Here is a 13,642-nt window from a genome sequence, read left to right as displayed (position 1 = left end):
CGGATACTATGGGGAATGTATTAGTTTCCTGATTAGTTCGGATAATGGTCTCAATAGTGACCTTGGCAACATGTGACTTTGATGTTCGAAAACAGAATAATACCATACTTCTACAATTCAAAAGTATTAGTTTTTCATTATTATTATTATTATTATTATTATTATTAATTCACATGTTCCAACTACTGCGAGCACACAATTTCATTTAATTACATTGCTCGTCTGGCCAGGTAACAGCAGTTTCTGATGGACGATATCCTAGGCCACCACACCAAATAGAGTACAACTTTCAGTTGATTGATAGTGGTTTTGGTTGTTTGGGAATGGGTTTATGTGGTCGTAATTAATTATGAAAGCGCCGTTGATATTGTGGAATACCCACGTCTGACCGCCCGGCAGCACTCGCTCCAGAAATGAATCCTTCCTCTTACGAGACAAGGAACAAACACAAGCATTTGCTCACGTCGCTTTCTGAGCTCAAGTCAGCTCATGTGTTACAAATTGTTCTACTTTACACAGCTCCCCAAGCTGGTGGAGAAGTTTGCGAATAGTTTCTGGATTACAAATGAAGACTGTTTATTCATAGATCTCAACAGCTCGATTCCTTGCTTCATTGTCTATGGTTTGTGGGCGTCCTCTAGGCTACACGGTGCGTTTTCGAGGAATTTATTGCAGTTTTAAATTTGTTAAACTGCCGTTATACAACGTTATACAACTGCTGCTTTACAACATCTCTGTTGAATGTGTCCCCCCCCCCGTGTTTCATTAGCGTCTAATCCCAGTTCAATAGGCCTGTACATTGTTCGTGGTTCCTATCTTTGACCTACTAACACCGACGTTTTCGCTTAACGATATGAACACAACCACCAAGATACAGGAGGAAATAATCATTAATACGTTAGCTTCCACACTCTATCCTTTCTCCCCCCACACACTTCAAATGAAAGATCTAGGAAGTTTGTGCACATAGAGAGCCAACATACGAAAAATCTGACAAAATCTTTTTGGACATCCTAAATAAAAAATATAAAAGAGCCTTAATTTTTTTGCCATGTATATTGTAATATATGTAGAAAAGATAGTCTTACCATGTCATAGACATTTAAAATCACGGGCTCTCGAGCCATTTTGGGAAGAAGCTCCTCCGTTTCTGCAGAGTAACCAAGACAACTTGGGAAAGGGATGCTACAACCTGATCCAGATTGAAACATTCAAATGAAAAATTCACTACACATCTCGTCCCTGTAACCAAATATATAAAACTATTAAGTCACAATATTTAACACTAGGAAATATTACTACTGCAATTAGAAACTTATCAATAATTCAAAAACGAACTTCCAGTAATTTAAATTACTACTTTAATCCACGCCGAAAGTGAATGAGCTTAACGCTTTGGGGACTTTTGGTACAGATCTGCGCCATGGCATCGACCTTCGGAATTTGCTTTATAAATCTCTAGTAAAAATTTTCACACCGGGTATTTTGCATTCATTCAAGCAGGGAAGTACCAAAGAATATGTTTCATAGGCATTTTGCAGTCACGCGTGCCATACCTAGGGGCAGTGACGTCACAAACATCGACGAAGGAAACAAGAAAAGGGTAAATTTGAGCTTAAAAAAAAAAAAAAATGAAATCTTTTTTAAAAAAATCCTGACATGTCGCTATTAATCCTAGGATCATGGTTTGTACCTCGTTGTGTTCGTAATGAAGGAATGTTTCCAACTGTAACACTCAAATTTCCCTATTATGTACCAGAAGCGGGAATAGCCTGCCCAAAGTGGAAAAAAGGGATTTTTTTTTCTTTTTCGGGAATTCCTCCACTCAGGTACATGATAGGGATATGTGAGTGGTACCGTTTAAAACCTAGCATCATTCCGAACAAAACGAGGTATGAACCATGATCCTAGGGTAAATAGAGATTTTCACACATTTTTAGACAGTGTGTTTAGTGAAGTACCTACAGTGTCATCCCTATTTGTCGTAGGATCATGGTTCGTACTTCATTTTGTTCGTAATGATGTAACGTTTCAAACGGTACCACTACCGTTGCGCTGTCATGTACCTGAGGAGATAAATATCCGAAAAAATGAATTTTTGAAAATTTGAATTTTTCGCTACTTCTTTATACATTTTGGGCGGAAATTCCTCCCCTCAGATACATGATAGAGACATGTAAATGGTACGACTGGAAACGCTGCTTCATTACGAACAAAATTAGGTACAAACCATAATCCTAAAGGAAATAGTCTCGGTGCTAGAACTGATTTACTAAATTTCCCTCCCCATTTTTGGGTAATAATTACTAATGTATTGTTATTTAATAAGCTCTAGCGTCAAGAGTGTTCATTGTAGGTTCATGGTTCGTACCTCATTTTGTTTGTAATGAAGCAACGTTTCAAACTGTACCATTTACGTGGCGCTAGCGTGTATCTGGGGAAACAAATACCGCTACCCGAAAAAGTTTTTTTCCTAACAAAAAAAACTTTTTCCCCAATCTGAGCGGGATTTTTCCACTTCTGGTACATAATAGGGAAATTTGAGTGCTACAGTTGGAAACATTGCTTCATTACGAACACAGCGAGGTACGAATTATGATCCTACGATACAGAGTCTTGACACTAGAGCTTAACAATAGATTAGTAGTTATTAGGAAAAAATGGGCCGGGAAAAAATAGTAAATGAATTTTAGCACCAAGATTATCTCAGGATCATGGTTCACACTTCGTTTTGTTTGGAATGAAGCAAAGTATTTCTTGGTAACATTCGCATGTCCGTGTCGTGAGAAATTTGCGAGAAACTGAGACTTTTTTTTTTTAATCCCATTTTGGGCGGGAATGTTATTGCCTTACGTACATATTAGGGAAATTTGGCTGGTACAGTTGGAAATACTGCTTCATTCTGAACAAAACGTTGTATGAACCAGATCCTACGATAAATAGTCTCGACAGAATAGCTGCTTGACTGAAAGTCTAAAATTTACCTAAAAAATTGGAAGTCTCAAAAGAGTTAACCATACATCCACAAGTTATAAAAACAAATATGTAAGTAAATAATAGAAACTTTTTATTACATGAACACAAATAGCAGAGGATTAAAATGTTAATGTAAAAGAGAGAGTATACTGTTTCGATGAAAACAAACAAAAATTTACACAGCGACAAAGAGTACCCATTAATAGCTACAAAGAAGGAATCTGGAATCTTTACATTTTTGACTGAGTGTATTCTATAATCCAAAGGCGAGTTATATTTACATTTTTAAGTAGGCTAAATTTAAACAAAATCTTCCATTAGTTACCTAAACAATCCACTACAATATATTTCTAGCCATTGAAGGCATATTTCACGAACACAGGTAAAATTTCACGACATTCCAAGCAGTCTTCCCACAGTACAATTGTCCTCTCTGCAAAGAACACGAAAAAAAAAAGAGAAATATGTAATTAATGCTTAAATAATATCTAAACATGTTTATAAAATATTAAAAATAAGAACAATTAATTTGGTATTCAGATAGTAATACATTTTAATAAAGTGTATATTTATTAAATAGTAAAAGTCTATCATGTTTTCAGAGATCAACATTTAATACGTTTCCACAAAATCTCTTCTCCTGGCTTTTCTTGACATCAAATTGTTTGAGAAATTTGATCAAATTACTGCATTTAATAATAATAAAAAGTAATAACAGGATAATCCTATATGAAGTCAACACACCATTTAGACTGATTTCAGATTTTGATGAGAAGTTACCATGGCAAAGATTGAAAAATACGAAATATCAAAATGACCGATTCCATTTTAATCGTCCAGCCAAAACACAATTGGTCCTCATCATAGTCTCAGATTTAATTTATTTTTCAAAATGAGAAACTACATACAAAATTATTAGACCCATAGTTTTTCTGTTTGCTGAAAAAAAATTTTCCTTGGATATACAACCTTCCAAAATGGCGGCTTTCCTCTCGGATTGCTCGAAAAACTGAAAACCATGTTAAATTAAAAGTTTTATTTAGAGAAACGAGTGTACTTAGTAACATTATCGCAATAGTAGGAGAATATATAGTAGTGTGTTTCGGCGGAGGGGCAAAATTCGTCTATTGGTCCAATCGGAATCGCGCGATTCACGCGCAATTTTGCCAACTTCGGTGAAAATTTGCTAACTTCAAACCCTTTTATTTCTGCCCTCACGAGCCATATCAACCATCTGCTTCTAGCATCGAAATCTACTCGATAAGGTCTCTCGAAAATGTAAAAGACGTACGTTTTTAACTATTGCATCCTACGTTATAGTATAATGAAAAGCTGAAAATTTCATTAAGAAACCATGTTTGGCCGCCATTTTCTCAAAAATCTGAATTTTCTACAACTATTGAAGAAGTACCTACGCATTTAATATTCGTTAATCGTTCATGCGGCTGCAGCCCCTAACGTTCCAAATTAATTACTGAAATTTCGAGTTTTGTACTTTGAATGTAAATATTTCCTATAGACATTTAGGTCCTGTATACAAGGCAATTTGAAAAGCATTATGAAAATTTTGAAAATTGAATCCTGACATCAAATCAAGTAGAAGAATTCCTATAAACATGAGACTAATTCCGCTTCGTTTTCGAGTTACAAGGTTTCCAACTCGAGACCCAAAATCGGCTCGCGACAATTGAAAGTAAAGTATATATATATTTCGCGTTAAATCAGAAACTATGCGATAAAGTTATGATGAAATTCAGAAAGATAATTTGTTTCAATATGATGATTTTAACGTAGATAAGGGCGATGCAATTCGGTTGGCAGTGTTGCCAACTTCCTAGAACTTTTATTTGTTTTCAAATGACACTACGTGGTTTTTATTTGATATTTAGTGTATTCATTAATGATTGTAAACATCACATGAGGCACAGTTTTCGAAAACTTACATGTATTTCATTAAAAGGTTTTATCTCATGCATCATTGATAGTTTGCAACATTGAGGTGAATTTCACTTGATATTTACCATCATTAGTAAAACCAAAGTGTCGAACAAAAACCACGTCTGTGTAAGTTGTAGTAATAATAATAATAAGAAGAAGAAGAAGTTTCTTTTTTCTTTTTCTTTTTTTAATTGCAGAACCTCTCGTAACTACACATCAAGTTCGAACTTGTTCAAGAAGTTCTGCTGCAACCACGAAGTAGTTCATTACGTGATTCAGTGTCATGAACATCGTCGTTGTATTATCTGGATGCATTAAAATTATTTTCACTGGTAATATGACATTATAGTGCACTAATCAGGGTTTGCCTAAGTGGACCCAGCCCGAAAAAACCCGGTGGGATTTTTCGGGTTGGACCCACCTGAAAAAAAACTTTAAAACCCACCTGGGTTTTTGTGCTTTTTGTCAGTATATTGTTGGTACAACTAAGTTGATCACATTGAAAGTGATTTTTATCAGATTTTGGTCTTTCTTTGGACGAATTAGATGCTTTCGCGTTACGGTATACAACACCTTTCAACATAAGACCTTTATAAAGTTCTGAATGAATACGAAACCTTACCTTAGCTTGATATAATTATAGAGCAAATTAATGTATGGATTATGCTTATAGCCTGTTTGAAGTAAAAATGTGCAATTTTACATTTTAGAAAATACTTTCCGTGAATAGTGTGCTCGCCAACTTTGCGACGCCGAGGGACGTTATCCCTCATATGTTTGACGGGTTTAAGGCCATAGGTGCCGATACTACCAATAAATATGTAGTGCATTAGTAAAACTATCAGTATTATTTTTTATTGCCTTTGATAGGTAACACAAGTATTATTCAGTAAAATTTTGTTTTCCAACAACAACAGTTTAGTTTAGTTATGTGTTGCTACTCTTCAAATAAGCATTCTGTAGAATCAACACCAGCAATAGCATAAAAATTCTTGTCAAATTTAAAAGCTTAATGCTCGGAGTTCCGAAGACTATGTAACGCTTACTATTTCAAGTGTTGAATTCAAAATTCCGTACTAGTTGAAGTTTCGATTTACAGGGAGGTCCGAAAGTGGGCGTACCCCCTTTAGTTTCAACAGTATATTGTTAGTTATGGTAGAATGTCTGCACACAGTTACCTTGAAGTCTTAAGAGTCATAAGCATCGGTATGATCACCATCCATGTCGTAACACAGCTAAATTCTGCGCCAAGTTCTCGCAGATGTTTTGCTGAAATACTCTGGAGTCACGAGGGTGGAGGCGTATTCCACAGCTACTCGTAATTCCTGTGTAGTGTGACATCGAGTGTTTCTTACTTGTTACTTTAAGAAACCTCAGAGAGCACTGTCTGGTGTCGTTAGATCAGGACTTCTTGGAGGCCAGGTTAAAGAAGCTGGTGAAGAAGCATAAGCTCTTCCAATCCAGCGGCCAGGAAATGTCTGATTTAGGTAATTGCGCACGTGAATCGCGAAGTGCGCTGATGCTCCATCCTGCTGTATCACAGCAGTGTCTTTGATACCATTTTCTTCCAGTTGAGGCACCAACCACTCAAGCATCTCCAGGTAAGAATATCCATTAACATCCTAAAACCGTCAGAAAACACCAATTAGGGGTACGCCCACTTCTGGACCAGGCTGTACAGTAAAGAAAGCTGCATTTTCGAGGGGAAAAAACCGTCGTGAAAGAAGTACTCGAGAAATACCCACAATTGAACACACAAAGCATCGGAAGTGAATACTTCCAACATTAAAAGCCTTTATTTCACACAGGAAAATATTTAATTTCATTTAAGACATTTTGAAACACACACTTTATAAAATATGAATTATATCTTGAATTGTTTTAAATTAATTTTCTGGCAAGAACCGTCTTGCAACAAGTGATCGGGAAATTACCGTAATTGAACGCACAAAGTTTCGGAAGTGAACTTCAACAAAACATTCGACGAATGTCACTGAAGCTTCTGGGATGATTCGATCTAAATTTGTTCATTCGTCCTTTAGATCATTAGACCAATATTTCACCTCCATCAGCTCTGACCGTCCCCCGACTTGGAGTCTGTCCTCCCCTGGTGTACCACACATACTACAGGGTACCACTTTCGGTCTTTTAAGTTTAAATTAAATTTCCTGTATAGATTTTGGAGGCATACCAACGTAAAATTTCAAAATGGCAGCCTTTAAAAAAAATGCTATTATCCACGCTACAAAGCGCAATTTTTGATCTTTCAAATTGAAATTTTAAGAGTAAAAGCACGAGACATTCTAAATTTGCTGTATAGATTTTCTCGCGATCCAATGTAAATTTCAAAACAGCAGTGAATAGAAAAGTGTTGCAAGTCGTGACAATGATAATCTTGAATAATAAATCACATTTTAACACTTTTACCACAAAGACATTGACACATTTCGAAAAAACGCAATTAAACCCGAAAATACCCGAAAAACCCATATGGGCCCAGGTGACCTGGGCTTTTTTTTTTTTAAAAAAAAAAAAGTTTTTTTTTTAAACCCTGACACTAATTACAGTTTTTGTGTGAATAACAATGAAGAAGTCGTACTACAGTAAGAACCATATTAAATGTATTGACTATGCTAAAAGGCATAAGAATTGTGTACAGCGTGTCTGTCCAAACGTACCATTAGGGGAGGATGATTATTTGTGACCTTACACAAGGAGATTTGAAAGGCAGTATGAAAAATTTTGAGAGATAAATTCTTCGCCGTAGTCTAGGTTTCACCGATGACGGTCGTTTTAATGGTGACACATTTGTGTTTAGTACATTGACTGTCTGGTTAAGGGTTTCCAAATCTACATTTAGACGAAAATATGAAATGAAATTTTTGAGTTTTACGTCCCACAGTTATGCAGGTTAGGATAAAGAAGACGGTGATGATGAGAGATGAATGAAATAGTAGAATGAAGAAAGTGGGAGGAAACGGGAGAACCCTGAGAAAACTCACGCACACGGTGTTTGTCTACCACAAAGTTCACTTGGCGGGAGCAAGGTTTGAACCCGGGACCTCAAACACCAGAGGTGAACGCTCTACAAATGAGCCACCTCGGCCCTATTTTTTTTAGAAGAAGAAATTCTTTATCTTGTTCGTGGCAGGGGCGGATCCAGGGGGAACGATCCCCCCCCCAGAAGAGCAAACTTTCTTATTTTATATATATAAATAAAATCCATCCCAAAGTTTGGAGCCCTTAAAAGTAGCAGTATGACCCCCCCAGAAGTCGATTCTGGATCCGCCCCTGGCTCGTGCATAGTTTCATCTTTATACTTTCTTCCGTGGTCATCAATATCACACACAAACATTCACGTTCTTCACGGTAAATATTTAGAGCACCCTTTACACAAATAATCCACCTCCTCGTTACGTTTGGGCAGACACGCTGTACGCAATCCATATATTTTACCACAAGATAAAAGTTTTGTCGAGAATTCTTTCTGTACACAATCATCTTACGCCTTTTAGCATAATTAATTTAGCAAGACATTTTATACGGTCCTTACTGTAATAGGACATCTCCATTGTTATTCACACGAACACTGAAATTAGTGCACTACAATGTCATATTACCAGTGAAAACAATTTTCATGCTTCCAGAGAACACTACGTCAATGTTTACGACACCGAATCACGTAATGAAATGTTTCGCGGTTGCAACAGAACTTCTTCAACAAGTTACAATTTGCCGAGCAGATATCACTTCGCTTCTTGAACAAGTTCGAACTTGATGTGTAGAGTTACGAGAGGTTCTGAGATATATATATAAACTCTTTCCAGCCTTCGAACAAAGTAGACGTAAACAAAGCGAAATGAATTACTCCGTGGCTCACACGTGCTTCGGCAGCGAGAGACGTGAACACCAAGATTGTCTGCTTACTTACTGTCTCGCATAATTTCCAAAGTGTAAGGCTATGGTTGGTTGGTAAATAATTAACGCACTGACACTATGTTGGAAACCTGTATTTTCTTAAACCCTTATATAAACAAGCTTACCGCTGTTCCTGTGTCCTCTTTTGTGTTTTATAACACGAGACGAAAATGGATTATTTGCCACACATCGTCGCCATGAAACTCTGCATTGTGCTATAATTTTAAATGAGTGGGGTAGGCGCGCGAACGCATACGCATGCACAGTAAATACTATATGTCCAAATACACATGAAGTTGAAATAAAGCCACATCTGTTGTTAAATATTATATATATTGCGTTTACTATCACAAAATGCAGGATAAATTCAGATATCTTTATTTGAAATTATTATTTTAGTAGGGATTATATTACGGTAGGATACTAGTGCATGGTCATCGACCCACTGATAGTCAGATGGGTTTTGTTTACATCTACTTTTTTCTAAGGCTGGAAAGAGAATATATATATAAAAAATCTTCTTCTTCTTATTATTATTATTATTACAACTTACACAGACGTAGTTTTTATTCGACATTTTGGTTTTACTAATGATGGTAAATATCAAGTGAAATTCACACTCAATGTTGCAAATTATCAATTGACGCACGAGATAAAACCTTTTAATGAAATACATGTAAGTTTTCGAAAACTGTGCTTCATGTGATGTTTACAATCATTAATGAATACACTAAATATCAAATAAAAACCACGTAGTGTCATTTGAAAACAAATAAAAGTTCTAGAAGTTGGCAACACTGCCAACCGAATTGCATCGCCCTTATCCACGTTAAAATCATCATATTGATACAAATTATCTTTCTGAATTTCATCATAACTTTATTGCATAGTTTCTGATTTAACGTGAAATATATATATACTTTACTTTCAATTGTCGCGAGCCGATTTTGGGTCTCGAGTTGGAAACCTTGTAACTCGAAAACGAAGCGGAATTAGTCTCATGTTTATAGGAATTCTTCTACTTGATTTGATGTCAGGATTCAATTTTCAAAATTTTCATAATGCTTTTCAAATTGCCTTGTATACAGGACCTAAATGTCTATAGGAAATATTTACATTCAAAGTACAAAACTCGAAATTTCAGTAATTAATTACGAACGTTAGGGGCTGCAGCCGCATGAACGATTAACGAATATTAAATGCGTAGGTACTTCTCCAATAGTTGTAAAAAAAAAAAAAAAAAATCATATTTTTAAATGATGGTGTTTTTGAGAAAATGGCGGCCAAACATGGTTTCTTAATGAAATTTTCAGCTTTTCATTATACTATAACGTAGGATGTACTAATTAAAAACGTAAGTCTTTTACATTTTCGAGAGACCTTATCGAGTAGATTTCGATGCTAGAAGCAGACGGTTGATATGACTCGTGAGGACAGAAATAAAAGGGTTTGAAGTTAGCAAAATTTTCACCGAAGTTGGCAACACTGCTCGTGAATTGCGCGATTCCTATTGGACCAACAGACGAATTTTGCCCCTCCGCCGAAACACACTACTATATATTCTTCCTAGTATTGCGGTTATGTTACTAAGTACACTCGTTTCTCTACAGTAAAACTTGAAATGGTTTTCAGTTTTTCGAGAAATCTGAGAGACCTGCCATTTTGGAAGGCTATATATTGAAGAATTATTTTTCAGCAAAAAGAAAAAATATGGGTCTAATAATTTTGTATGTAGTTTCTCATTTTAAAAAATAAACTAAATTTGAGACAGTCGTTTGGACCACTTTGGACTATTTGAAATGGAATCACTCAACTTCTGAATACGTGTTTTCGAAATTTCACGGTACGAAATGTCTAATTTTTGTGAAATAAATAAATAAAATAAAAATTCTAAAAAAAAATAATATATTAATTTATTTTGATATATCTTGGCTCCACGTTGATGTAGTGAACTGGAACTTACATTATTATAAAACCCTTGTTTCAAGCATTTTCCAGACATGAAACTTAATAGTGGTGTATTAAAATGTATTTTCGAAAATCGAATTTGAATTTTCAAATTCAAATTTCTCGAAAGAAGGCAACTTCAATTTTTAAAATCCATAGATACAGCCTTCGAAGCAAATTGTGTGAAAAAAAAGAGAAAATCATGTAAGCATGTTTAGCAGTCTAGACCTCGTGATAATGGGTTAAGTGATTTGCATGTGTGTTATTGGAATTTTTTGCACTGTGTTTGGCTATCAGTTGAAACTACGCTCTATACTGCATCTATCAGCGAAAGCTCACCTCTAGTTAAGGACTACTTTGAAGAAATGTAGTTCTGGAAAGCTCTGCTAGATTGTTGGATGCTATCTTCAGGAATACGGTAGCACGACTAGTAGAAGTCACAGGCTCATTATGCATAGAATGACTTGTGATAGAACCCACAACACGTTCAACTTATGTGAATAAATGTGATGAACCAGCACCTTCACACGTGAAGCGAAGGTGAGTAGTCTCTCTTGGAAGGGCAATATCAATGCAGACAAAGCAGATATTAAATTGACATTTGGCATATTCTCATCAAAGACAATATAGAATCTTCCCATCAAATGTCAATAACTTCGGAAATATTCGAGCTGGAACCCCTGGTCTCTTTGACATGGAATGACCCTTAACATAGAAAGTACCAAAGTTTGAGCGAAGGTACTATTGATATCAATAAAAAGAGATAATGAAAAATTACTTACGTAATGTAAGAGGTTCTGGAAAATCTGCATTGAAAAATATACGTATTCTCAAAAATCAAATTTTCCATCGAATCCTGTTTGAAGCTACTGGATTGGATTGATTCGGATTTCAAGTCCCTTTTCAGCACCACGGTTATATCAGACGGGACCTATTGCTTGAAATGATACTCTAGTTTGTATTCGAAACAAGATCCATACTGAGGATCGAATCTGTATCATGAGCACAAAAAGTATCGCGTATCACACTTGACCACAAAGGAGAATTTTCTTATGTCATTATTAAGTCTAACGATGCAATATGAAGAAATTGTTACTACTCAGTACAATACTATTTACTATTCCAAATTTTATTTTCCAAAAATTAGATGAACATTAATTCGCAGTTCAATTTACAATTGACGCGTGATTAAAAAGGAACATAATTTATATTGAAGAAAATACTAGGTCAAACGTAGATGAATGGTAATAGTTCAAAATTCAAAAATTTCCGGTTTGCATCCTGATTGCGGCTGTTTTATCTATTCTCATATGGTAAATATCATGCATTCGCCTTCAATGCATAATATTAAAAGACGTATTAACAATGTAACAGTAGTACTGGAAGATGTAAAAAAAGAAAAGTATAATTAAAATTATTAACAAATAAATGTGGATATCTGGTCAATTACCTCAATCTAAATAATTCTGAATTTTCGAAAGACAAGCTTATGTATAAAAGAATATTTAAATCATCATGCCAGGATGATAAATTAAGACAGAAATTTCGATTACAACTAAAAAGAAGAGTTTTATCAGTAAAAAGTCATTTTTCTTTTCTTTGTACTGTGGTGTGTAACTACATTGTGCTTTCAATATCCGAGCGTGTACATTGGACGTTGTGTGTACATTTATCAAGCTATTTATAGATAATTTATTTGTACTTGTACATTTTTTCAATAAATTTTCCTATTGAATAAACAAACACAATCTAATTGTACTTACAATACTGTCCACAAGCTTCAGACAGACTCCCATAACAACTCCACGAATTTACGTAATTACAATGTTTGCCTACTTCTCTCACAATACGGTACAAAGACTACTACTCAAGTGCGAGTAGAACAAACTAAAATCATGACACAAATGAAAGCCTGTTCATATTTCGAGTTCTATAAAACAAACCATCTTCTGTCATTGGGTCACTTCCTCAAGCTTTCTCATAATGCGAAGAAAACTACGTAATAAATATCCTTTGTGTAACTACACACGATCATGCCTATTCAATAATCGAACAATGATCCTGTCTAACAGTTTCAATTTGTGTCAATAATAAGCATATAGTATGCTAATTATATTGCTTTTGTTCATAATAGGATCAGTTCGGAAGCGATACAGCCGTGACCTTCAGTTTCATGCGCGACAAACTTATTGTGAAACCTCATTCATATATATATACCAAAAAAAATCGCGTGTTTTCTAAAAATTATTTCCTGTTTACACTTACAAATCTGTAAAATTTCATCCTGAGAAAAAAAAAAACTATCCCAGCAGAATAACAATTTAGTGCGTTGGCTACTGATTACTAAGAACGAGTCTTTAGATGCCAGAGATCGTGTACAGAGAAAATATAGATACCGATAATACTGGAATAAGCTACATTCATTGTTACATTTCACAACCAAAATTCATTAATTTTACAACCTACCTTAATGTTTAATTAAATATTATGGCTTGCATTTTTGTATATAGTGTTGGAAATTCCTGTGAAACTTATTTCCATTCAAAATAATTTTACCCATGATATTGACAATGGATAATTTGACTTATAAATATTTATGCTCGTTTGTGGTTGATTTGGTTGCTAATTCGACTAATTATTCCACGTGACTGAACAGACTGAAGAACTTTCACATGACATAATATAAATAACACTATGTCGTAACAAATATATACATACCAGGAACGAGCAAATAAGATTACGCATTCAAGTCTGTTTCGATTTGTGGTGTATTAACGGTTGCCTAAATTCAAATTGACAGGCAAGAAAGAAGTAACATAAATCAAGAAAAAGTACGGAAACATTTTTGCTTCGGTATAAAACT

General features: G+C 35.1%; 1 protein-coding gene across 2 annotated transcripts in view; it reads right to left on the bottom strand.

Moving 5' to 3' along the window:
- The window catches only part of LOC145660570 (deubiquitinase DESI2), a 55,728-nt gene that overhangs the window by 23,146 nt on the left and 18,940 nt on the right, over positions 1-13,642 (bottom strand). For both annotated transcript variants that reach the window (XM_081725799.1, XM_081725800.1), the window contains exons 2-3: positions 3,302-3,409; positions 1,089-1,242 (exon numbers count right to left, since the gene is read on the bottom strand). In XM_081725799.1, coding sequence (XP_081581925.1) covers positions 1,089-1,211 — 123 coding nt within the window. In that variant the 5' untranslated portion in view covers positions 1,212-1,242; positions 3,302-3,409. The remainder of the gene's footprint in view (positions 1-1,088; positions 1,243-3,301; positions 3,410-13,642) is intronic.

The sequence above is a fragment of the Thermobia domestica genome, chromosome 9 (assembly GCF_964235325.1).
Source record: "Thermobia domestica chromosome 9, izTheDome1.hap1.1, whole genome shotgun sequence".
Classification (NCBI taxonomy): domain Eukaryota; kingdom Metazoa; phylum Arthropoda; class Insecta; order Zygentoma; family Lepismatidae; genus Thermobia; species Thermobia domestica.
The sequence above is the reverse complement of the archived record's forward strand: the minus strand, read 5'-3'. Positions and strand labels throughout refer to the sequence as shown.